At 36.8% G+C, this 23,574-nt stretch overlaps 2 protein-coding genes across 6 annotated transcripts in view; one reads left to right on the top strand and one right to left on the bottom strand.

Annotated features, from left to right (window-relative positions):
- Window positions 1-14,344, top strand: part of LOC139939304 (transcriptional enhancer factor TEF-1-like) — a 41,486-nt gene extending 27,142 nt beyond the window's left edge. For 3 of the 5 annotated variants that reach the window (XM_071935075.1, XM_071935076.1, XM_071935073.1), the window contains 9 exons: window positions 2,466-2,624; window positions 3,482-3,525; window positions 4,682-4,859; window positions 6,112-6,174; window positions 6,440-6,547; window positions 7,382-7,440; window positions 8,463-8,544; window positions 8,681-8,833; window positions 8,973-14,344. In XM_071935075.1, coding sequence (XP_071791176.1) covers window positions 2,466-2,624; window positions 3,482-3,525; window positions 4,682-4,859; window positions 6,112-6,174; window positions 6,440-6,547; window positions 7,382-7,440; window positions 8,463-8,544; window positions 8,681-8,833; window positions 8,973-9,086 — 960 coding nt within the window. In that variant the 3' untranslated portion in view covers window positions 9,087-14,344. The remainder of the gene's footprint in view (window positions 1-2,465; window positions 2,625-3,481; window positions 3,526-4,681; window positions 4,860-6,111; window positions 6,175-6,439; window positions 6,548-7,381; window positions 7,441-8,462; window positions 8,545-8,680; window positions 8,834-8,972) is intronic. The other 2 variants (XM_071935077.1, XM_071935074.1) reach the window with 1 other exon arrangement.
- A 199-nt stretch (window positions 14,345-14,543) lies between these two features.
- On the bottom strand, window positions 14,544-22,506 carry LOC139939305 (NF-kappa-B inhibitor-interacting Ras-like protein 1). Its single transcript, XM_071935078.1, has 7 exons — window positions 22,284-22,506; window positions 22,032-22,130; window positions 21,356-21,406; window positions 20,696-20,800; window positions 20,333-20,426; window positions 19,730-19,816; window positions 14,544-19,286 (listed from the first exon to the last, which is right to left on the bottom strand). Exons 1-7 carry the CDS (start codon window positions 22,380-22,382, stop codon window positions 19,216-19,218), a joined length of 606 nt encoding a protein of 201 aa, XP_071791179.1. The 5' UTR covers window positions 22,383-22,506; the 3' UTR covers window positions 14,544-19,215.
- Between the last annotated feature and the right edge of the window lie 1,068 nt (window positions 22,507-23,574).

Genomic DNA, 23,574 nt, shown 5'->3' with positions numbered 1-23,574 from the left:
TACTGAGTATACAGTGCTAACACACATAGGTGTATGTGCGTAAAACCGCAATTATTACACCTTACTGTTGTTGTCATACTAATCGTCAGAATGGACTTGTCCATTTTTATGTGATGCAGAGTCGTTATACAACGTTAAGTTGATGACATTTCTGGTGTGCAGTGTGCATGAACCAAGACTTAATTTACGACAAATTAGTTTATTTGATTACCAACCCAATTGATCGACATACTTGTTATCAATCAACCTTATTCTTCTGTCTTGATAAGGGAATGTCAAAAGGGAAACGTCTAAAGTGGTTTAGGCTTTAAATTTGTGAAATTGGGTTGATGTAACATTCAGAATAGGCAATGTAACAAAAAAACGTTAATTTTTTTAAAGCGAAATGGTGGGTGGGATGGGTCGTAAGAAAATAACTGAAAATCGAGGTCCAGTTTTATTTAAAACCAATTTATAAATTAGCAAACACAAAAGAAGAAGAAAATTTACCCAGCTGGGCAAGATCATCATTTTCATTCCTGAATAAATACAAAGTGTGTTGTTCATATCAGGATAAGCCACTGAAAACTACTGATGTTGGAGACCTTTGATCTAAAATGTCTGGTTCATTTGAGGCACTACTTTTTTATTCAATGTATTCTTTAGTTTGTATAATGACTGTTCTGTATTAAGTTATTCTGTATGACCCCTAAAAGCAAGATCAAATTCACCAATTTAAATTGGAGATTGGTGGGATACGTTATTGTATATAATATGCATTTTCAATTCATATTGATAACGAAGATGTAATGCAAATGTCATATTCAAGTTAAGTTTGGAAATCACCACTAACTTAACACTTTCTCACTCATGAGTTATTTTTAAAAGGAGAGTTTCGGATTGTTAGAGATAAACAAATTAATCTGTTTGAGAATAACTCCCCATTTATTATGAAGACGTATCTTTTCCTGTTTCTCCTGCTTGCTTTGTGTGAGGAGTTATTGTTCTGTACTTTCTCTCCAATTTTTCTTTTGCTTTGCACTTTAACTTCTCTTTGATCTTCTTCTCTAACATAGATTTTAAACGTCTCCAGGAAATGATGGCTGGTACCTTTGCATTGTGTACTTGTTTAGAATTACTGTTTGATAAAAGTTACCAACGCATGCCACCGTATATTTGATAATGTTGATGTCAAATTAGCAGGATAACAGTTCTATTCTATGTGGACTGTAGATGTTGTGCCAAATGTATTGGCAACAGTGTTCTCCCAAAGCACTATAGGCATCAGGCCAATATAAGCAAATCACGATATGCAAACCAAAACGGAGGAAAACAATTTCTTTTTTGGAGTGGGGGGATATCTAAAGGAAGAAAAAAAACGGTACCACTTTTGGAAATTAAATTTTCACAGATTAATTTTATTGTATATGATTTGGAGTTTAACAAAGAAAAATTACTAGATAGAGAGCAAGATTTGAACCAACGATTAATGTGCATGATCTCTACATGTAGCAACTGAGCTATCTATCCCTTTTTTGGCAATATCTTTGTTCGGGGGTGCCAGTCAGAAACCATACAGCCGTTAACTGCCGTGTAGCCAGAGATCCCAACCAAGCTCATTAAGTTTACGTTATAATCTGGGAAGCGGCAGCCAGGGGATCACCTTCTTAAGGGGATGCAACTTTTTTATTTCATATATCTACAATTTATATAGAATAAAAACAACCAATCGGTTCCAAAGACCAAAGGAATACATTGCCTTTAAACACTTCCTGGATATTGTGGTTACACACGTATCAACGAGATCTATCAATAAAACTCAAGCTCTCATTTTTCAAGGAAACTCGTCAAAACTGAAAGCTCTGACAGGCTCCAGGGACTTGGCAGGCACGGAGACAGTGTCTAGAGACAGCGTCTGACAAACTGTCTGTCGGACAGTAAAAACAGCGTTAGGTTGCCAATAATGATGGCAAGGTTCTGCCTTATTCCATCCCAAATCATTTGACTCGTTTTGAGTGATTTTTAGCTAACAGGAAAAAGGATATGTTAAAGCTGTTTATAAACAAAAATAAAAATTGCAGAATAAAATGGGGAAAAAGGAGGGGAAACTAAAGGGCAAGTTTGATTACCAGATATATTAAGCAATCGGTTTCATTTTCAATTATTTTGAATATTTTTGGAAGAGATGATTGCATCCGACCTTTCAAAAAGTGATAGAAAATGTTCTTGTGAGGGCAAGTCATTGCACCTTTATGAGGGACATTGATGTGTACTGGAACATTACAAGGGGCACCAAGGCAATGACCATGGGGCATAGAGATTGAGGCAATTGCCTCTGTGAAATATTCTGCCTGTGTAATTCGAACGCATTTCATAATAAAAAATAATGATCTCCCATTATGTTTACTGTTTAACTGTTATCCATTCCCGATCCTTCGTGTTTCTTGTTCTGCTTTTGCTCATCCTCCCCTCCTTATTTCCCTCAGGACCAGAACACAAAAGACAAAGCTCTACAGAGTATGGCGGCCATGTCGTCGGCCCAGATCGTCTCGGCAACTGCAATACACAACAAGGCTGCTGCAATGGGTATAGCCGGCTTAGGAATCCCAGGAGCTACTCCGCTAAGGCCGCCATATCCTGCCCATGTAAGTCTCTTAGCTTGAAAAATACTTAACAAATTGATTTGCTATACACAACAATGTAAACTTTTTAAGGAATTTTGACTGGTAACCATTAGTGGGGCACTATGTTAGTCAGTTAGCACAACATGAATGTGGGCATGATTTGGCCGGTTTAAAGCACTGGACTCAAGCTCTGGCCCTAATTTCATGAAGCTGTTTTAACGGATGTTTTCTTAAAAGCAGAGAATATTGCTTAGCAAAATATGAGTGGGGCACCAGTTGCAACACTGTAAATTTTGTTGGATTTCGGCTGGTAACAAGATTCTCTTGAGCAGATGTTTCTGATTTTTCTGATGTTTCTGTTTTTTTTTTTTAACAAAAAAAGTCAAAAATCAAATGAATAAACTCAAATTTATTCAATTTGTTTCTATGTACAAACTGCTAGCGTGATCGTTGCAAAGTCTACACTTAATTGTGTTTCCTGACCTATATGTTGTCCAGATGTAGTTATGCAATCTGGCCTTCAGCCTGGATGAATATGAGATGCAAAAGCGCTTCTTAATTCCAAGGGGAAAACTACTAGCATCTTACAAAAGATGAATTTGATAAATATCTTTTAGAAATATTGCTGAAGAAGATTGTGTTGATTTATTCTCGAAAACATAATTGGAGTGCAATATCTATTCAAATTTTTCTTGATACAATTGGAAGAATCCGAAACTGATTTTTTTTACAATTGCATCTATTGATTTACATTTGTGTGAAAAACAGGAGAGAAAAAATGCGGTTAATTGCGGTGCGAGGTCTTCGTAAATGTGTTAGACAAAAAGAAATTCTCTTTCTGGGTCTGAGTTAATATAATTTGTTTCTTTCTTCTGTAGCAACTCTGGCAACCTGGTCTCACACAAGCAGGTACATCCCATGAGTAAGTTAATATTCCGTTTGTTCTGGAGGTTGTTTTTTTTTAAAAGGCAGTGGACACTATTGGTAATCATTCAAAATAATTATTAGCATAAAACCTGACTTGGTATTGAGTAATGGGGAGGGGTTGACAGTATAAAACATTGTGAGAAACGGTTCCCTCTGAAGTAACGTTTCAAGAACGATGTAATATTCCACGAATTTGATTTCAAACCTCAGAATTAGATTTTGAAGTCTCAAAATCAAGCATCTGAAAGCACAAAACTTCGTGCGACAAGGCTGTTTTTTTCTTTCATTATTATCACGCAACTTCGACGACCAATTGAGCTCAATTTTCACAGGTTTGTTATTTTAAGCATATGTTGAGATATACCAAGTGAGAAGACTGGTCTTTGACAATTACCAATAGTGTCCAGTGCCTTTAAGTCAATCAATTGTATTCTTCTTTCTTTATTTTCTGTCCTTGTTCTTAGGAGGATTCTTTCTTTTAAAGGTTGCAGGCTTTCTTTCTCACTCGCTGCTAAATTGTCTTTGTTTAAAAAATAAATGTGTGCAAAATAGTTTCTGGCAGTTTAAATAACTTTGTGATTTCATTCTGGTAGAATTTTAATTTGAGTCAAAGAAAATTTGGGATTCAAAAATTTGATAAACTTTTTCTCAGGTATACAGTTACAAGACCATTGTTACAGTTACAAGACCATTGTGTGAACGGAAAAATTATTGAGCAGTATTTATCATGCTGTCACCATCTTGGTCATGTTCCCTGATTCCAATAAGGGCAATGAATGCTAACATTCATTGCTCATGGCACCAGACTATTATTTCTTCCAGCCTCAGTTTGGTTACAATGAGTTGGAATGGAGTAAAATCAAGTTGGCCCACCTTGATAAAGGTCTTTACTCTGCTCTGATTGTGTTTCTCCTGAAGATGAGCAGAGTAAACTGTTCAAAATGTTGAGACCACACCAGCTCTTTTCATAGTCATCACTCCTCCCATAACAGATTAACACTTACAAAATTACTCAGAAAAACATGTCGGTGTAAATTACAGTGATCCAGGTTTTTTGTTTTCTTGATAAACACAACTGTTTGTAGATCTCGATCCTATAAATCACAACGATCCTTTACTGATTAATTAATCTTCATTTCCTCTCTCTCTAGCGTCAAACCTTTCTCAGCGACAGCTCAAGCCTATGCACCCAGCGGTGACTACCCAGCCGGTATGACGCCCGGAAGCCCACCTGCATGGGAAGGTAGATCTATCGGTACTCGGAAGCTCCGATTGGTTGAATTCCAAGCTTTCCTCGAGTTACGACGAGACCCAGAGAGCGTAAGTGAGGTGTGTACACAACTACTTTCTTCTTTTTTTCACTCTTAATTTCTTTTCTATTTTGCACTCTCGAGCATCACCACTTCTTCAACAATTACACTTGTTACCTGTTCAAAAAAAATACTGAGTTACTGAATGGTTTTTGACTTAGTACCGCATCAGTAAACACACCATGCTTAACATAGGATCAGACATTCCAACTCTAATTGAGTCCAACAGTTTGGGTGTTGAGCTGTCATGTGGCGCCAGCAAGTTAATCCGGATATCGCAGCAGGCTTAATTCACGTTCCCGTTAATTTATCTTTGTTCACCGTGAAGTTGTATTAAAATTTACCCATTTAGTTTCCATTTGGTTTATTGCTTGATATGTGGCGCCAGCAAGTTATGTGGCAGCTTGTCATGTGGCGCCAGCAAGTTAATCCGGATATCGCAGCAGGCTTAATTCACGTTCCCGTCAATTTGTCTTTGTTCACCGTAAAGTTGTATTAAAATTTACCCATTTAGTTTCCATTTGGTTTATTGCTTGATATGTGAAATAAAAAAGTTGCGTCCCCTTTAAGGTGATCCCTGCTTCCCGTGGTGTATGTATCACAAACTTGGATGTGATCCCTGGCTATACGGCAGTTACAAGCTAAAGGGTTTCTGATCGGTACACCCCCAAACAAAGATATTTACAAAATAGGGAGAGCACCAACATAGAGCTAGAAAGCTCAGTTGGTAGAGCATTGGCATACTAATCGGAAGGTCACAGGTGTAAGACCTGCTCTAGTCAGTTTTTCTTTGTTCACTTCACAAAGTTAATTGCAAATTTACCCAGTCGGTTTCCCTTGTGGTTTCATGCTTGGTGTTGGGGTGTGCTCAGTATGAGGAACTAGTAAATCTCGCAAGAGAATTGGTCTTAAGGAAGTATATCGGTGCTAAGCGCCTTTGTCTATAGATTTTGAATATATTTTACAGAATCTGCTAAACATAAAAACTACAGAAATTGTGTACATGCTGTGGTATTATTGACGTGTTTTCTCTTGTACTTTCGTGTGCCTTTGTAAGTTGTTTTTGTCTGCATCGTAGTCTTATTTTTAGTGTTATTTCTCTGTTTATAACTATTTGCCTAGCAATAAATAAATAAATAAAATAGGTTATTTACAAAGGCCTATACACCAAGGTTTTTCATTGTGGTAGTTATCATTTGATTCTGAGAGTAAAGTGTGTGTGTGTTGATGTTTCTTTGCTGACCTTGATATATTTGTCTTGACCCTTACAGTACAGCAAACATCTGTTTGTTCACCTTGGCTCAAACGTCAGTTACTCAGATCCACTACTTGAGGTAAGAATTACATGGTGGCTAATTTTTCTAACGAGAAAGATGAAAGAAATCTTTATAATTCTCCCTTTCATAACCTAAACTGGACATTTTAATAATGATTATAATAATAATGGAAATTTATATAGCGCCTATCCTTTGTAAACATGCTCCTGGGCGAACAACAATTAAAAGAAAACCTGTTAAAATTCATACAGTTAAAACACCCAAGAGAAAATACAGTAAACATTTTCAATCCAAACTCCAAACAATTGATCTCAATATTCAGGCTGTGGACGTCCGTCAAATCTATGACAAGTTTCCGGAGAAGAAGGGCGGGCTGAAAGAGCTTTATGACAAAGGACCACCAGAGGCATTCTTCCTTGTCAAGTTCTGGGTGAGTAACGGGCTTACTCTCCTCTTGAGACTGTCACTGTGCATTCCCCCTGGAACCCTCTCCGTCAGATGGTCTTCAGGGAAGGTGTTTCCAGAAAGTGTAGGGTGGAAAAAACTTGGGAAACTAAAAGCATCCGTAGTGGGAATGTGGGTTGTCTCTGCTGTAATTGAAAGTTTCCAACTGGATCCTCCATTCTGAATCTCCATTCTGTTCAAACTTTCAAAGTCCTAATAGACTACACAAAATCTGCAATAGACTTTAGCACTGGGCCCATTTTTCATAGAGCTGCTTAAGCAGAAAATATTGCTTTTAAACAATTGTCTGCTAAGCAGAAATGAGCAGGATACCAGTGACAAATTGTACATGTTACGTGCTAGCTTGGTTGGTAACATTATTCTGATAAGCATAATTTTGTTGTGCTTAGCTACATTTTGTGCTTAATTGGGTCCAGGTCTGTGGGGATGGTGTTTTTCCAGCAAGTTTAGGATGGAACAAAATTGGGAAACCAAGAATCCAAGAATCCAGGGAATGTGGGTCGTCTCTTCTTTAACAAAAAGTTTCCCACTGGAACTTCCGTTCTGTACAAACTTTCGAAGGTGCTTTGACATAAAACAAACCTGCAACAGGCCTTAGCACTGATGGTGTCACATTTGGTTACCAATTTGACTTGATTTATACATGTTTTGTAAATCTGTCCAATGTAAGCAATGCAGTAATACAAACATTGGCGTCATAAGTACAAGGGTTTAAACAATATCTGTACTTGTGGACATGCTGATCACAATAAATTAGCATAAAGTTGATGTTTTTAAATGAATTGTTGTCCTGTTGTAGGCGGACCTCAACACAAATCTTTCAGAAGAGACGGGTGCATTCTATGGAGTCACAAGCCAGTGAGTATTAAACTTCTCTAACTGTGTGTCCGAGAATGTCATATCCCATAAGGTGTGGGCAGATGAACTTTTAGTGCGCATCGTTGGCTCAGTGCTTTGAGGTTGTTACCGTATACTTCCCTTATAAGCTGCTACCGCTGCACGGTGGTCACAGGTTGAAATAACGGTTCTATTCAACTGTGCATTGTTGTATACTGTCAGCCTCCCTGTTCTTGATGTTGTCGTAGTTACATATTTTGCAATCATTTCACATTTTTCATTTATTTCATATTTTGTAAGTATTTTGTATTTTGCTATAATTTCATATTTTGTAGTAATTTAATATTTTTCAATAGTTTCATATCTTGATTTTGTAATAATGTTGTATCTGGTACGAGAGTGCTGACCCTGCATTAACATTGTATCTTGTATAATTTTCTATTTTGCAATTATTTCATATTTTGCAATATCTTTCTATTTTATGCAAAAATGTTATAATGTAGTATCTGTTGCGAGACTGCTGACCCAGCACAAACCTTGTTTCTCGATTTTGTAATAGCATTGTAGGCTATTAAGCTTGAGAGACCTGAGTTTCTCGCACAAATGTTACATGTATATTTTGCCACCTAATTTTCTGTGTACATTCAGGATAATTTTAATTGATTTTACTTTTAACAATGTGCACATTATGAACTCTCGTTGCTTTTAAATGCTACATGTACAGCAGTCTGTTTTATGTATTTCCACGTATCTTTAAGTGCTAGAACTGCCTTCCTTGTGTTATCTGACCCTGCACAAACACATATCTTAATTTTGTAATAGTATTGATATCGTATGAGGGAGGTTTTGCGGACAAATGTTATATCTTTGCAGCTACGGTTTTCTTTGTACATTCAGCATAATTTTAATAGATTTATCTTTGACAGTAATTTTAGCGAGCAATAACATAATGTGCTCATATGAACTCACATCGCTTTTAAATGCTATATGTGCAGCATTTATTGTACTGACAATAATTTGACTTGTTTCCCGGGTGTCTTTAGGTATGAGAGTCCAGAGAACATGACCATCATGTGCTCAACTAAAGTGTGTTCATTTGGAAAGCAGGTTGTAGAGAAAGTAGAGGTAAGGAGAATGAAATTTTTATGAATTTATTGTATTTCATGATTATTTTGTCACAGTGAATGCTCTATGGAAAATTGTACTTCAAATCAAAAGACACAACAAATTTAAACTGCGTATTTTCTTTTACTCTATTTAGACGGAGTATGCAAGGTTTGAGAGTGGTCGGTTTGTTTACCGCATCCATGAATCACCAATGTGCGAATATATGATCAACTTTATTCACAAACTCAAGCATCTTCCTGAGAAGTACATGATGAACAGTGTGCTGGAAAACTTCACTATATTACAGGTCAGTTAATAAGAAGGAGATCTGTTTAGAAAATGAGACAAAGAACAAATGGTTTTAATGCATGTCGCTTTTCATTGTGCTTGTACTCCTAGCACTTTGTGTACCATTATTGACATTTTGCTGTATGTTTTGTTTGAAGGTTGTAACCAACAGAGAGACCCAGGAAACCTTACTATGCATCGCCTACGTCTTTGAAGTCTCAACGAGTGAACACGGAGCACAGCATCACATCTACAGACTGGTCAAAGACTGACCCTCCTCTTACTCATCCCCCGCGTCCCCCATACCCCCTTCCCTCTACTCTAGCAGCATCTAAGGGTGCCTTCCTTGGTAGGACCTGAAGGTGCCTTCCTTGGAAGAACCTGAAGGTGCCTTTCTTGGTAGGACCTGAAGGTGCCTTCCTTGGAAGAACCTGAAGGTGCCTTTCTTGGTAGGACCTGAAGGTGCCTTCCTTGGAAGAACCTGAAGGTGCCTTCCTTGGAAGAACCTGAAGGTGCCTTTCTTGGTAGGACCTGAAGGTGCCTTCCTTGGAAGAACCTGAAGGTGCCTTTCTTGGTAGGACCTGAAAGTGCCTTCCTTGGTAGGACCTCCTGAAGGTGCCTTCCTTGGTAGGACCTGAAGGTGCATCCCTGGTAGGACCTGAAGATGCCTCCTTGGTGGTACCTGAAGGTAGAGCTAGGAGTACGTCTACCATCAGGTCAATGGCCTTCCTAAGTCCATGGGGAGTTGGACAAGAAGCTCAGAACGGAGAAGAATGCTCAGGTTTGTCTTAGATGCAAATTGATGCACGTTACAAGTTGTAGTGAGAAAAGTTCAGTCGGTTGTAACTCAAGAGATGAACACTGCCCTCTTTAGTGAATGGACGGCTGTCGAAGAAGAGAAATCTTGACTATCACGATTCGACAGTTAAACAGTGGCCGACATCATCAGCATCTTCTCTGTCTTGGGCAGTTAGAGAGTACCAGTATTAACTGGTTTCCCTGCAGTGAGCACCCACCGTTAACACATCAGGAGTCCTTCGCTCAAGGAAGCAGCCTCATGGTGTCACGTTGTTTTGTTGTTGTTAAAACAAAACACAAAACAAATTTTTTAATAGTTATGATATATTATATATATATAAATATATAAAGAAGTGCCTCATCAGCAGTTGAATGTTGTTGACAGTCCTGTGAACTCAGTGGTGCTTATTATGTGCTGGGAGGAGTCGAAGCAATGGGTGTATGGTTCGGAGAAACATTCATGTAGCAATGCGAGTTGCCAAATAGACAAGTTCATACCCCATGTGTGCCTAATGAAATGCTGCCTTCTTCATTTTGGTCCTGGTGCCTTATTGAAGATTCTTTACTTGAAACGAAATGCAAGGAGTGTTTATATGCGAATGGGCCAATTTTGATATAGTTGGCTAGAATGGCAAACAGGCTAAGCTTTGTAAATGTAGACAAATCTTGCTTAGCAGAAACAGGTCAACAACCAGTACTATACTATGTGTTGTAACATATTTGACTGGTTTCCAGCTAAGTGTTTAGCGGAAGAAATTGGGAAGGAATATATCTGCAAAACAATATCGTGGCCCAAATTCATAAAGCTGTTTAGCTGAAAGTACTATACTAGAAAATTTCTTGGCTGAGCGAAAAATGAGCAGGGCACCTGTCCCAACAACATAAATTTTATGGAATGTTGGCTGGTAACAGTGTTTCTGCTAAGGCTCAGCAAGCTTTTGTGCTTGCATCAAATTGGGCCTTATGAAATTAATCATATCATAATATTACTTAGAGAGAAACAGCCTTTCAGGAAAGACTTTGCTAGGGTCGAAACATCAGGCCATTAACTTTGTTTTGCATAGAGAGAAACGAACGGAAGGTGGAGACTGGTTGACACTCTGCATCGTTCATATGAATGCTTTTATCCAACGATCACCCAGCGCCATCCTCGGCACAGATACTGTACAGAATTTTAATAAGAAAAATACTTTATGGATAGATTTCTATGTGTAATAAGTGGAGGATACGATGTGCATCCCACTTAACATTGTGCCTTCATACTGTTGTGTATGAGAACATTATCTTATAGTCAGTCACGACTCCAAAATCCCATCATGCCAAATCCTCATAGAAACAGGATTTTCGGAACACTGCACCGAAGCTTGTCCTTGAAGAAAAAAACTCTTTAAAATTGTCTCGTATAAATTTGATCACATTAAGCTGAAAGCAACGCCTAGATGTCAATATTTTTGGAAACGCCAAATGACAGATATTTTTTGAGATATATTTTGAAGCATTTTGATAATAAAGTCAGAAGGCTGGTTCAAAAATTGATGACTGGGTGCTTTGTTGGATCCATAACGAATAATTAATAATAATACACACAAAATGGGATGTAAACAAATTTTTTAAATATTCACAATTTTCTTAACAAATGACAAATGAACTTTGATGTCAGCGAGATCTGATGCTCAATAGTTCATTACATTTGTCATAACATATTCTAAAATGGGCACAGGGGGTAGATTTATGACAACTGTTTTTCACCTCATTTGAATGGTTGCTGTGAAAGACGATTTGATTTTACCAGTGCAAAGTTTTGTGAAAATCTTCTCAACATATCTTTTGTTTGATTTGATAAACAAACAAAAAGCCTTGTTTCTATGATTTTTAGCATGTTTTGAAAACACAGTGTATGAGAAACCTCTAATAACTGCCTCAATAATGGAAGCAGTTTTATTTATTGAACAACAAAATTCATTCAATATTTTAACGCTTGCACAGGGCTCGAATTCTGGGGTAAAAACTGCAAGACTGCAGGGTGTGTAGCTCAAAATATTTACTACACCAGAATCTGTTTTTCAAGACCAGAATCAAAAGACGAAAACGAGTTGAACAATCACGATCTAGATCCATGTAAATCTCATTTGTTGTATTTGTACTTTGATACTCAAGAGAATTGAAAGATATCATTTTTTTGCACAGATATAACACAACAAGGTTGCCTATGATTATTGAATTAAAAAACACAAGAACCTTGTCCGGTCGTGAGTTACTGACCCAATGCTTAAATTACCGACCTGGGGGCTTGCAGTTCGGTGATAGTTTCGAGCCCTGTTGCATCAAAAGTTAACCTCCATTTTGGAAGCATCCACTGTCGTATATTGGACAACATGGTATATATAGAGCCAGGTTTATTAAAGGTCGCCAAAAGTACGATCTGTTCATTCATTCAAAGAAATTCAACAATGCCTTGTATATCTTTTTGTATTCATAAAAAAAAAACTGGTCAAAGTAGAGATATGGTGTAGATTATAGCAGACCAATTTTTTTATAGTATCTGTATTTTTAAGCATACCTAGCTTTGGCTGCCTTGTGCTGGCGAGTTGGCGATCACGCAAGCCAGTTTTAAACAGTTTCACATACCAGTTTTGTTTTGTTTGTTTTTTTCATACATGAAAAAAAAGGAAGAAGTTTTGTACAAATTGTTTTTATGAGAATATGCATGATTTTGTGTGTCTGTAAAACTTTCATTAATCATCGTAAAACCATTGTTTTTTAAGCCATTAATGTATAAAGCTGCATTCGTTTCTCATTTATATGTGGTACTTATTGTAACCCATTTTTGTTGTTTAACTGGCATCAACCCAATTCACTACTTGATGTTGTTGAGCCATTGTATATCAGACATACTGTTGTACGCCATCTCACCTGTAATCAAAAAGTATATTTTTGCTTTTATATGTACCTCTTGTTGTTAAAACCCTCAAGCCATGCCACTTGGGGCACTCTATAAAGTGGTAGAAGTTGTAAACTACACGAGTGACTAAATCACTATGAAGAATTGGCCATTACACCACCTAGCGCGCTGTTTTGATACCTCTTTTCACAACTCTGATTGGCTGACCAAAGTGACTGCTCTGGGTGCACGCTTTTTCAAAACAAAGTGCTGTTAGGATGCTTAGAAATGCAAATATTTTGTACCTAATCCACTATAAATGAATCATGTTTTTTACTTGGTCACCCTTAAGACCAGTTGCTCTTAAACTTGATATCTCTTTTGATCTTGTACTCTGAGTTTATCTCTAACAACTCTATGAAATCGAGCTCTGCTCACAAGAACTTATGGCAAGCTGGCGTGCCTTTTGCTTTGCCTATGGTAAGCAGCAGGTGAAATAGAAACTCTATAAGCAGAGAACTTTTGCTTACAGGCTTTATGAAATTGGCCCCTGCTATCCACCAATTATCATTGCACATGAACAGAAAAGCTGTTTTAAACATACAGAACATGGTAATAATGTTACCATGGTGAGATTTTTGTATTGTAAACACATGACAATCACGCCTAATTATTGCCACACTAGGTTGCACGAAGTGTATCTGTCACACTTGTTCATGTTGTGCAAGTGTCTGTTTTTATTTTGGTGTTCAAATGCCACGTTCCTGCTTGTTTTGCCCCACCCTGTAGTCCTGTTTAAGTATTCATCCTTATTTATGTTGACTTTCTTTCCTTATTGATGGAAATCTCAACAATGAAGAGGCTGCTCTTATCACAGCTTAGCTACACTTGGCGTTTTTATTTCTAATTGCAAAGTTGTGCCGTGAAAATCCCCTCAAACCAATGGATGAAATGCTCTTTGTGAACTGCTAGCCAACACTATTTCTCTTTCAATCTTCCTTTATATGTTAACTTACATTGTTTCTGTTTTTATTCTTTTTACAGTTTTACTATTTTTGAATCAGTTGGAAGTTTTATTGTTTTTGGAACGCACCCTTTTTGATTTTTTTTACGAGAAGAACAAAATTTAAAGATTTTATTTCAATTTCATGAAGAAATGAAATTGTAAATTACTTTTTTTTACAGTTATGGATTTGTGCTTTATTAAACCTTGAAACTATACTTTTAAATGAAAAAGATATTGCTATCTAAATATAAACACTTGTATCACTTTTTATGCCTTGTTCATACTTTCAACTTTGCTGTTTAAAAATGAGAGTATACGAACACAGAGAAACCCTCTACCTTCCTCACCTACTCCTTTCACTGCCCAATCATAGTTCTACTGCCATTTAACGTTTTTTAAATGATATGTCAGTGGCCCAATCATAGTCCCAACTGCCACTTAAACAGTTCAATGTATGTCAGTGGGATTGTTAACTGTGCACGTCTTCACACGTGATGATATAAATTTCAGAGAATCTTGGTGCTTGTTTGCAAGTTCATAACATCACATCACTGCAATGCATGCATGCTATGGGCAGAGCCTTATAGTGACACACTCGCTGAAGATAAGAGACCATTAATGTACAAATAATATTCTTCTGTCTATGTTTCCAAGAGTTGGATTGTCCAATATTGTAAGCTTCTACATGTTCTATTCTATAATCTTTATTTTTCTGTCTATTTACGTTGTATTTAGGGTCAGCCTTGTGGTAACTTCCAAAGAAAGCTACCGGTTTGTGTATTTGCCTTGGCAATTTCTATTTATTGAACTAAACTGCCTCGTTCTGATTAAGAATTCCGTCCCCAAACAAAGCCATGTCAAACATTGAAACCTGTGGCTTGATCTCTACAACTGTTTCATGTTCAAAGTAGCTGGTGCATTCAACAGCCACAGAGCTACAGTAGCTCAATTTGGATATGGCACACATTTCAATTGGTCAACAACAAAATATATATTGGCAAAAAGAGTAAATAACCATTCATTGAAAATGTCAATGTTGTTGTTTATGTTTGTATTCAAAAAGTGAATAGTCGCTGTCGTGTTTATCTGCAAGAACCCCTTTGTATCATTTTATTTCATGCTCTATTGTTCTTGGTAGAAGTATCTTTAATTGTAAAACATAACCTCAGCCCATGATATGTCATATAGGGAAATTGTTTACATCATTTTACTTTAAAGATGCATAAATATTTTTCTTTAATTGGACTCTGTATTCAAATGCTGGACTCTCCCAGGTTCAGTATCCCCTGCTTTCCAGTTTTCTGTTTAAAGAGCAAACGTTCTAGTACCTCAAAATTCAACCTCGCTACCATGGGCAGCGCGCCGTATCACCCACTAGCTCTGCGTATGTCTCTAGTCCCTGGGAGGGAAACTCCAATCCGTGTCTTTGTTTGGCTATAATATACGCGCAAAATATGAAATGCCTTGCGTCTTCAAGAAGCTCTATATGCCGAAATGCGTGCGTATAAAGATGTACGTATCCACGTTTCTTGTTGCGCAACGTGAACGCAAAAGCAAGTTTATGACTTTTATTACACACAGCGCATCCAGCGTGTGAGCGACTAACGCCCAACACAGAACGGATCAACCACAGGACTATTGTAATATCCCATATATTTGGATATTTTGGAGTTACACTTCCAGGGGTTATGATCGAGCAAGGCATGCTGGGAAAAAATGGCACGGCGAGATCACCCCTGGGAACGAGGTTGCTCAAAATTATTCAAATTCTTGATGTCCAAAGTTGTGAATCACATGGTTGAGGCTGAATAAATTGGGCCCAATTCAATAGAGCTGCTTAAAGCACAGAAATTAAGCTAAGCACAACAAAATTAGGCTTACCAAAACAAGATTAATATGCAAAATACCATGTCACATGTACATCTTGTGTCTTGTATCCTGCTTATATCTGCTGAGCAGGAAAGCTTTTTTTTCTCCCAAATTTAAACTGGAAAGTTTACTGAAAGTTTACTGAACAAAATACTGCAGTACAAAACACCCTGTCACCAGCGGAGTATTCTAAGTTATTGTTATTTAATATCAGTCTGGAGTAAACTAATCAACTACATAATTTGATTTTATAGATTTATGTAAACAAAAACAAACAACAAGAAATACAGCAAGGCCTGAATTGATGGTTGATAGTTTAGGTGTAGCCGGTATGGACAAGCTTTCTCGTAGGATTTTCAATGAACAATTTTCGTGTATTGAATTTGAACTTTGTTTAGCTCCAAATTAGAAACAAGCTTTGTCATTGTGACACAACTAGAGTTCATTCATTATGAAGCTTGTTCAAGAGAAGGTTAAAGGTTAGGACTTTATGCACTGAATTATTCATGAGGACACACAAGATGGGATCTGGTTTGTGAGAAGCAAACCAGGGTTTCACAAAGGGCTAAGATTGGTCTTTAAAGGTCTATATCAATCTTAATTGTGAGCAAAAAGCTAAGGCTCTATAGAAATCACTTACTCATCTTAAGATAAGGCTTTGTGAAATTGATGACAGATAATAGAGTATTCCCTCAAAAACCACTGCTTTATTTGAACCTATAAAATAATTACTGTTATCAATTCGTTCAAGAGATTGGCTGATACTGGCAAAGGATACTTTATGTTGATCATTCTTATAATAACAAGATGGAAAAATGCTTAATTCTTTTTTAAAAACTTCAGTAATTTTATTTTAAATTATTTGAGTTTTTTTACAATGAGGTGATGCTGATAAATTAATGAAAATAAGAGAGAGAAATCAAGAGTTTTGAAGGAGTTTTATTTAAATTATTTTTTAGTGATTTCAGTGGATAGTTTAATTTTGTTCGATAACGTAAAAAAAGAAAGTCATGGGGAAAAATGCACTGAAAATGCTTAATATGGTTTCTATGATAAATTCTACTTGGCATGAAAGGTTACCAGCTAAAATGCCATATGATGTCAGGTATTTTGTTTTCTGGTTCCCTGCTAATTTTGCTTGCCAAATAAATTTAAGCACTCGTCTTAACTAAGCATGAAATTTGGGCCCTTTTGATGAGTGCCTTATTCTTTGTAGTATCAAGAAGGTTATATTTCTTGGATGATGTTTGTCTTGGTGCAAAAAGACGTTTCTCGTTTTCCTTTCTAGCACAGCGTGAAAGGAAAATGAGAAACATCTTGAACTGAGACTAGGATAATGTATGCATCTTGGTATGATGTGCATTGTACTCTGGATGGGCCTTTGCGAAATCAAGGTTCTGGCTTAGAGTGTGGCTTGGGCTCCTGTACAGATTTCTGAAATGTTTGTGGTTTTCAAGTGCCTCACATTGTTGGACGAAGCTCGAGCCAAGTTAGTGGTTTCTAAAATGCCTCGTATCAACTTGCACCAAATTGTATCTGCTTGCTATGTCGAAAAATACTGTGTGAATTTGCAAAGTGAAAAGCAGGGAACTAGTTTACTACAAGGCATGTCTGCCTAAGTGATAAAAATGTCAAACAAACCATTTCAAAGTTGTTCAAGGGGCATGGAAGACTGCTAAGAAAAGAAGCAACAAAACAACTATCATGTAAAACAAAATAATGATTCTGAGATATTATTTAAATTTTGTTCTATATTTCTACTCTGACAAGTAAAAGCTGCTTGCTTGATAATTATAGGCATGAACTTTAACAATGGTAACAGCTTTCACTTAAGTATCGTAAACAGAATCAAAATTGCATCTTCTTTTGTTAGCAGAACAAAAGGGCTCGCAGAACTGTTTTTTAAGAGCATTGAACCCTTAGAATTGTAGAAAACCATTTCAATGAACCCTTTTACCTTTCATGTAGAATTTCCATACAAGATTCTACCTCAAGATATATTATGAGGCGAGCAGTTACTGCAATTTGGGCGAGATTTAGAAAAGCTAATGGCACTACCCTTTTATCTGTGGTTTATGAATTTGCATTTTTACTACAATTTCTTTTGTGGTTTGCTATTTTTGTTTTAAAGAAGGTGGCTTCGGTGATTGCATGGCCCAAAACAGCAGTTTCAGGAAATTGTGTCCATTATATTCAAACTTTCTGCCTGCAGAAAAGCAACTATAGGCCCATATCTTGTGTCTTTACTTGATCGATTGAACAACGCTTCTATTTAAAGCCTTAACTCACGTATTTGAACATCATGCAACACTCGCATTTATTGGGATAAAATAATTTTTCTAATATGCCAATGTAGAGGATGAAGTATAATATATGTGAATATGTACTACTTAAAAAGAACTGCAAAGGATTATTAAACAAAACTACAATTTGTACCGAAGAATAAATAAATTTTTACAATTATGCCTTGAAAAAAAAAAGTATCGCCAATGCTTATTGCACTTGTAGCTTTTATTTTATGATGTTTATGTCGAGCACTGTGGACAAAATAACTAATACAAAATAAACATTTCAAGCACACATGCAGAACAAAAATATCTACTTAACAAAAGCATCTACAAAACGAAAAATAAATTCCTTAAAACCCTTTAAAAATTCTTGGAGCACAAATTGATTTGTGAAACATGGTTCAGATGCATCATATGAAAGCTAAACCTTTCCACAAAACGTGGGACACGATTGAGATTTCATGATTTCATCTTAAGAATCATTATTAACACAAGTTCAAAGTCACACATGTTCAAACTTACTAAAGTGTTTTTGATCATCTGAAATGAGCATCATTTGAACTATTCCAACCAATGATGGAGCAGGAGCAGAGACTCCTTACAAAATTTTAGTTTTAAACTTACTTCAAATACCTGAAATTATCTTTTTAGTTTGAATTTTTCCTGAAAATCAAGGTTCACCCTAAAACTGCTCCCATCAAGAATCTTGTAGCAACTATGCTATCACATACAGGGCTAAAATTGTCCACGCAGGATTCGGATTGATTTTTCACCCAACTTTTTAGCCCTGACACAATCGAGTTAGAAATTTGGATTCTAATGAACCACTGGCACACGGTAGAAAACAATTCTGATAAATATAGTCAAAAGAAAGACAAGTTTTCTTTTCAAGATGTAGCGAACAAATTACTTTATGATACCTATCCTCAGCTTGAACATGAATGCATAGGATCAAGATAAAACAAAACACCAGTTGATCGTCCGTTTTCTTTCAAAAGAGAAGGATGGGGGCCTAATGTTTATTGAGTGTTTTCCACGATAGCGGCCAAGCATTCAAAATGAAAATGGCCACAAAGTTCAGTTCAAAATGATCGCCAGCTTTTTATTTAAAGCAATAAAAAAGATGTGAACTCGAGATAGGGATGTAGGCTGTTTTGATTGACTGGTATATTGTTTGCCCTAATCTCATGAAGCATATTTTACATGAATTTTTTATGAAACAAACAATGATTGTGATTAAACCCTTTCATGCACCATTAACTTTCGTGAAAAATTGATGTGTCCACATGGACACATGTATTGTTTTTTACAAATGGCAACACCGCCCCCCCCCCCTAAAAAAAGGGACAAAATTTAAATAAAATAAAAAAAAGGTCACAATAACGCCTTCAAGAGTTCTCTCTCCTATTCTGAAAACTGTGAGGCCATTTTGAAATTTGGTTTTGGCGCATGAAAGAGTTAAAAGCCTCTACAATGACTGCATGATTTTGTAGGTAATATGTTATTGCACATGATCACTCACTCCACCAGACTGCTGTTTACTGACCATCTTGAATTTGTCAAACATCCTGAGAAGATGAGCTTGTCACCTGTCGAGGCTTTATTCGTGATAATGGGAAGGTGGATTTCACTGCAATGAAAGACAAAAATAAGGTAAAAGCTGAAAATCTTAAAATAAATTCATTGCTGGCTCAGTGCTATAAGGTTAGCACTATCGCTATCTTCCAATAGTACGAATCACGGTGGATACCTACTAAATTATCTCACATCATCAAATCATTAGGCAAAGACTTGCATTCGTGGCTGCCTCATCCTCAAATTGTAATGGAGGCGCACTCCTGGATTCATCGCCATTACCTGTTCTCTTTCATTGGCTACTCTTCTCAGCTCACTTCTACCACTCCACTTTGTCTATCCACTTTCTCATGCAACTACAACCGATCCTGGCACTATTACTGAGAAACTTTGTTGTCTTTGTCAAGTCGGGGTTTAATTGAGGCAATAACAGTTCAAAACTTGTTAACAATACTGTCGTGAAGTCAATAAGTAAGAATCATCTAAGATCTTTCTTACCAACTGGTAGAGTCAGCTTGGATGTCAGGGCGACTATAGGCTCCATTAACACCTTCCGATTAGCTACCGTCACCTCATAAAGTGGGACTGATGAAAAAAAGAACAAATGACAGAACTCACTTTGATGGGCTGACCTTTATGTACACATGATGTACATGTAGGCTCTGAAAAGACACCTCAGGCTATTAAATCACAACTGGTCATATTTTCTTCTGTGGGCAAACACATCAGAAAACAGACTTAAGTAGGAAGAATATCTTTAATTTTTGAGGAGCACAACTTGCATTGAGAAAAACTTTGGACAAGTACACATATCAGTCAAAATGTAGTCTTGTGTACTTATCAAATTTTGGCTGAAAATGTGAACAAGGCCTTGTGCACATTAATTTGTCAAATTTTGCCTGAAAATGTATACAAGGCTTTAGCCTTGTGTACTTAGATGCCTTGTACACATTTTCAGGCAAACTTGGACAAGTACACAAGCTAGAGTCAACTTTACCCTTTTTTAAACCTAACCCTTACCCTAACACAGGGCCATTAACTCCCAAAATGGGAACCTAGATTAATGTGACGATGACTTCAGGAGCGTCAAGCGTCAAGTACCTTTTTCTTTCTGTGCCCAGGCACACACCATGTCATACTCCACTTGTCTCTCCTTGTACAGATCCACCTTGTTGCCCACAACAATCAGTGAAACCTTTACAAAAACACAAAAAAGAAGTTATGGTTTATATAATGATAATAATAATAATAATAATAATAATAATAGTGGCTTCCTGTATAGCGCTCATATCCGTCCCTCAGTGATGCTCAAGGCACTACAACATTTCCTATTTTCCTTCAAGGTATGTTGGGCTACGTTTGAATTATGAAACCTACTCCTTTTATGTAACACTTTGGTGAGCTTATAAGCACTGCCCATGGTAGCGAGACTGGCATTGCTACAACTCAGAAAGAATCATGTACCTCTCGCTTATCCTTCTCCTTGGAGATCTTGTCCACTTCTTTCTTGAGAAGCTGAACCTGGCGAAACGACTCTGGACTCGTAATGCTGTACATTAAAATAAAACCCTGCAAACAAACAGCACACAGACACTAATTAAACCACAAATTGAATTTATCTGGTAACGTGGTTACAATAAAACAACTCAATAAAAGAAGAACCGTAATCTACGTTGATAAACCGCACAAAGACTTTGGCCCTAAAAAACATCTGTTGCATATATACGCCGGGAAAAAAGAAAGGCACATAAAAACTGCAAATCTAAGAAGTGTTTCTGCATTAAATTTTCTCAGGTTGTTTATTCCAATTACGGATTATTCTTCCCGTGTAGACATAACCCCTCCAGATTTTTTTTTTAGATATCTCAAAAACGCTACCACCATTTGAAATGAAATGTTTACAAGTTAGTTTTATTGTATAAATCTACATTTATATAGGACACGATTGAAACATTAAATGGTAAGGTTCCATAAGGAAAAGTTTCCGTATGGCGCCACCACTTTTTCATTCAATATGAAATAATATAGTGTCTAATTAACCTCAATGAGATATCCCTTTTTGTATCCTTCCATAAAACCATTGTATGACTTGCAAGGTAAAAATCTCTAATTAAGACAACTTACATCTGCAATGGCGAAGTAATGCTTTGGAAGTTCCGGGTTGGTCTTTGGATGCTGTAAATAAAAAAATAATAACAATACTTTAAACTTTGCCCTGATGTTGTTGTTTTTTAATTTAAAGGTAGGGTCATACTTATAAATATAAAAAAGAAATTAGAAATTTTTGGTAATGGTAGTAGGCATCCTGCAAAATTATTCTAACAAGTGCGTCAAAAAATAAGAATCTCCAAAGATCACCTTGTAAATGTTAACGACCCAAAAGATGAGCGATCGCATGAAATTCAAAATAAAAAAAAACAGCATTTAAAGACTCTCTTCTTTGTGTAAACTAATTGATGATGTGTTGACCATTGACGTTAACTGTTTGTACTGATGGTAAATGGTAGGCCCCTTTATAATTATATAAACACAGATCCACAAGATTGCCGTTAACATAGTCATAGTGTGGAAAAATAGAGGAGTTTTAATGGTGGGAAAAGTTTCCGTGTTCTATATATGGCGCCACCACTTTTTCATCCGATACGAAATAATATAGTATTTAATTCAACTCAATGAGATATCCCTTTTTGTAAAAATGAGTGAAAAAGTGGTGGCACCATACGGAAAGTTATCCTTAAGGTGTTTGATTTTGAAGATGATGGTGTTTATGAGAGGAGTTTGAAACGGAAGTATCATTTACCAGTCCTTTTGTATCGTAAAATCGTATTCTTTCCTTCACTCCTCGATTAGATTCGACTGTTGCAACGTAGATGTCTTCAATGGTTTGAAAGCAGTTTGACTGTGGAAAGACAATGTCAAAGTGATCAAATTGGTTAAATCAAGGCTGTGAAAATTGTGCAAAGTATGGCCAAAGTAACTGATCATTCATAAATCATCATTGTGTCCGGAAATTAGGCAAAAAATTATCTACTCCTCATTATTATTTACTTACGTTCCCGATGACATGATTCCCGAATATTGCCTGCTCAAGCATTGCTGTCTTACCGACGCAGGCACTCCCACAGACAACAACCTTGCAGGTCTTTCCCATCTTCCTGTAGCCGTTGAATCAAATATCAACGAGTAAAAAAAGTTACACCATCACATAGACTAGATAGAGAAACTGACAACCATGTTGTATATTTTAGCAAACAACACCGGAACAAAATAAGTCTGCCAAGAGAGGGCGCACTTCATAACAACAAACATTTTCCCAAACTTGAAAGCATTTTTTGTAAATAAATTGTAAGGGGTAAAAGAAGGTGTTTTTTAACGTCCATTATCGTTGCATTATTTTACTTCTCAGCAGGCTGCTTTGTAAGGTTTATAAATGAATATAACTGAATTTCTCACTGTCCCCCTTCACAAAAGATTTTGTAAAACAGCTTGCCATTCAGGTCAGACGACCCTGCCCCCCCCCCCCCAAACGGACCGAAATGGGCTTGCACGTTCCATTCTTCAAAGGGGTGTCCATATAGGGTTGAAACATCTCGAAGCTCATTCTTCCGTAGTATTGCTAAAAAACAGTTCAAAACAATTTCAAATGTCCAATATAAACTATACAATCATATTATAAAATAAAATATAGTTTGTTATTGTTTTTATATCGTCCCTAAATTAATCAAGAAAATAATGTTCCCCCATAACGTCTTTGCTTTGGTATCACCGTTACCACGCGCGTCCTCTTTCCCTCTAGCAAGACAAAATGGCTGAAGGTACAACAATTTTCTCTCATGTTCTTCCAGAATTTACATGCAGTTCAGTGAACAAAAAGACTACAAAAAATTAAGAGGTGAGTAGAATATGACTTATAGCATTCGAAAGGAGATTTTTTGTGTTCAATACGAGTTTCTGAAACAGTAGAAATTAAGCAAACACTGAGACCTCTCAGTTTGACACGGCGGTATTTTCGAAACGCACGTGGCTGGCTGAATACCCGCCCTCTGCCTTCGGAAAAGAGCCAATCACAGCGGCAGGGGAAAACAATATTGGAATGTCGTTTGGGGAAAAAAATTCACAGCCGGTTCAAGTAGAACCAGTCTTCCCGCAGGTCACTAATTTCCTTTGTGATTTATCTGGACTGTTGGGGACTGTTGCTGACATTCATAACGGGAAAATTCGCCGTGTTTTTGTGACTTGTTTTCTTCCTTTTTGAAGCCATTTTTACGTACAAATTTTTCTTTTTTAAGTTTGAGTTGCAACAATTTTTTTTCAAACAAAACGACAGATGTGCTCTTAATTTC

Source organism: Asterias amurensis, chromosome 7 (assembly GCF_032118995.1).
Source record: "Asterias amurensis chromosome 7, ASM3211899v1".
Classification (NCBI taxonomy): Eukaryota; Metazoa; Echinodermata; class Asteroidea; order Forcipulatida; family Asteriidae; genus Asterias; species Asterias amurensis.
This window is presented reverse-complemented; position numbering and strand designations above follow the sequence as displayed.

Excerpts from the sequence above, each read along its gene's own strand:
- LOC139939305 (XM_071935078.1), bottom strand. The coding sequence starts at position 22,382 with ATGGGAAAGACCTGCAAGGTTGTTGTCTGTGGGAGTGCCTGCGTCGGT. Across the intron at positions 20,801-21,355 it reads ATTACTTCGCCATTGCAGAT|GGTTTTATTTTAATGTACAG; the intron begins GTAAGTTGTCTT and ends GTTTGTTTGCAG. Across the intron at positions 19,287-19,729 it reads CAAGCTGACTCTACCAGTTG|TGAAATCCACCTTCCCATTA; the intron begins GTAAGAAAGATC and ends CTTTCATTGCAG.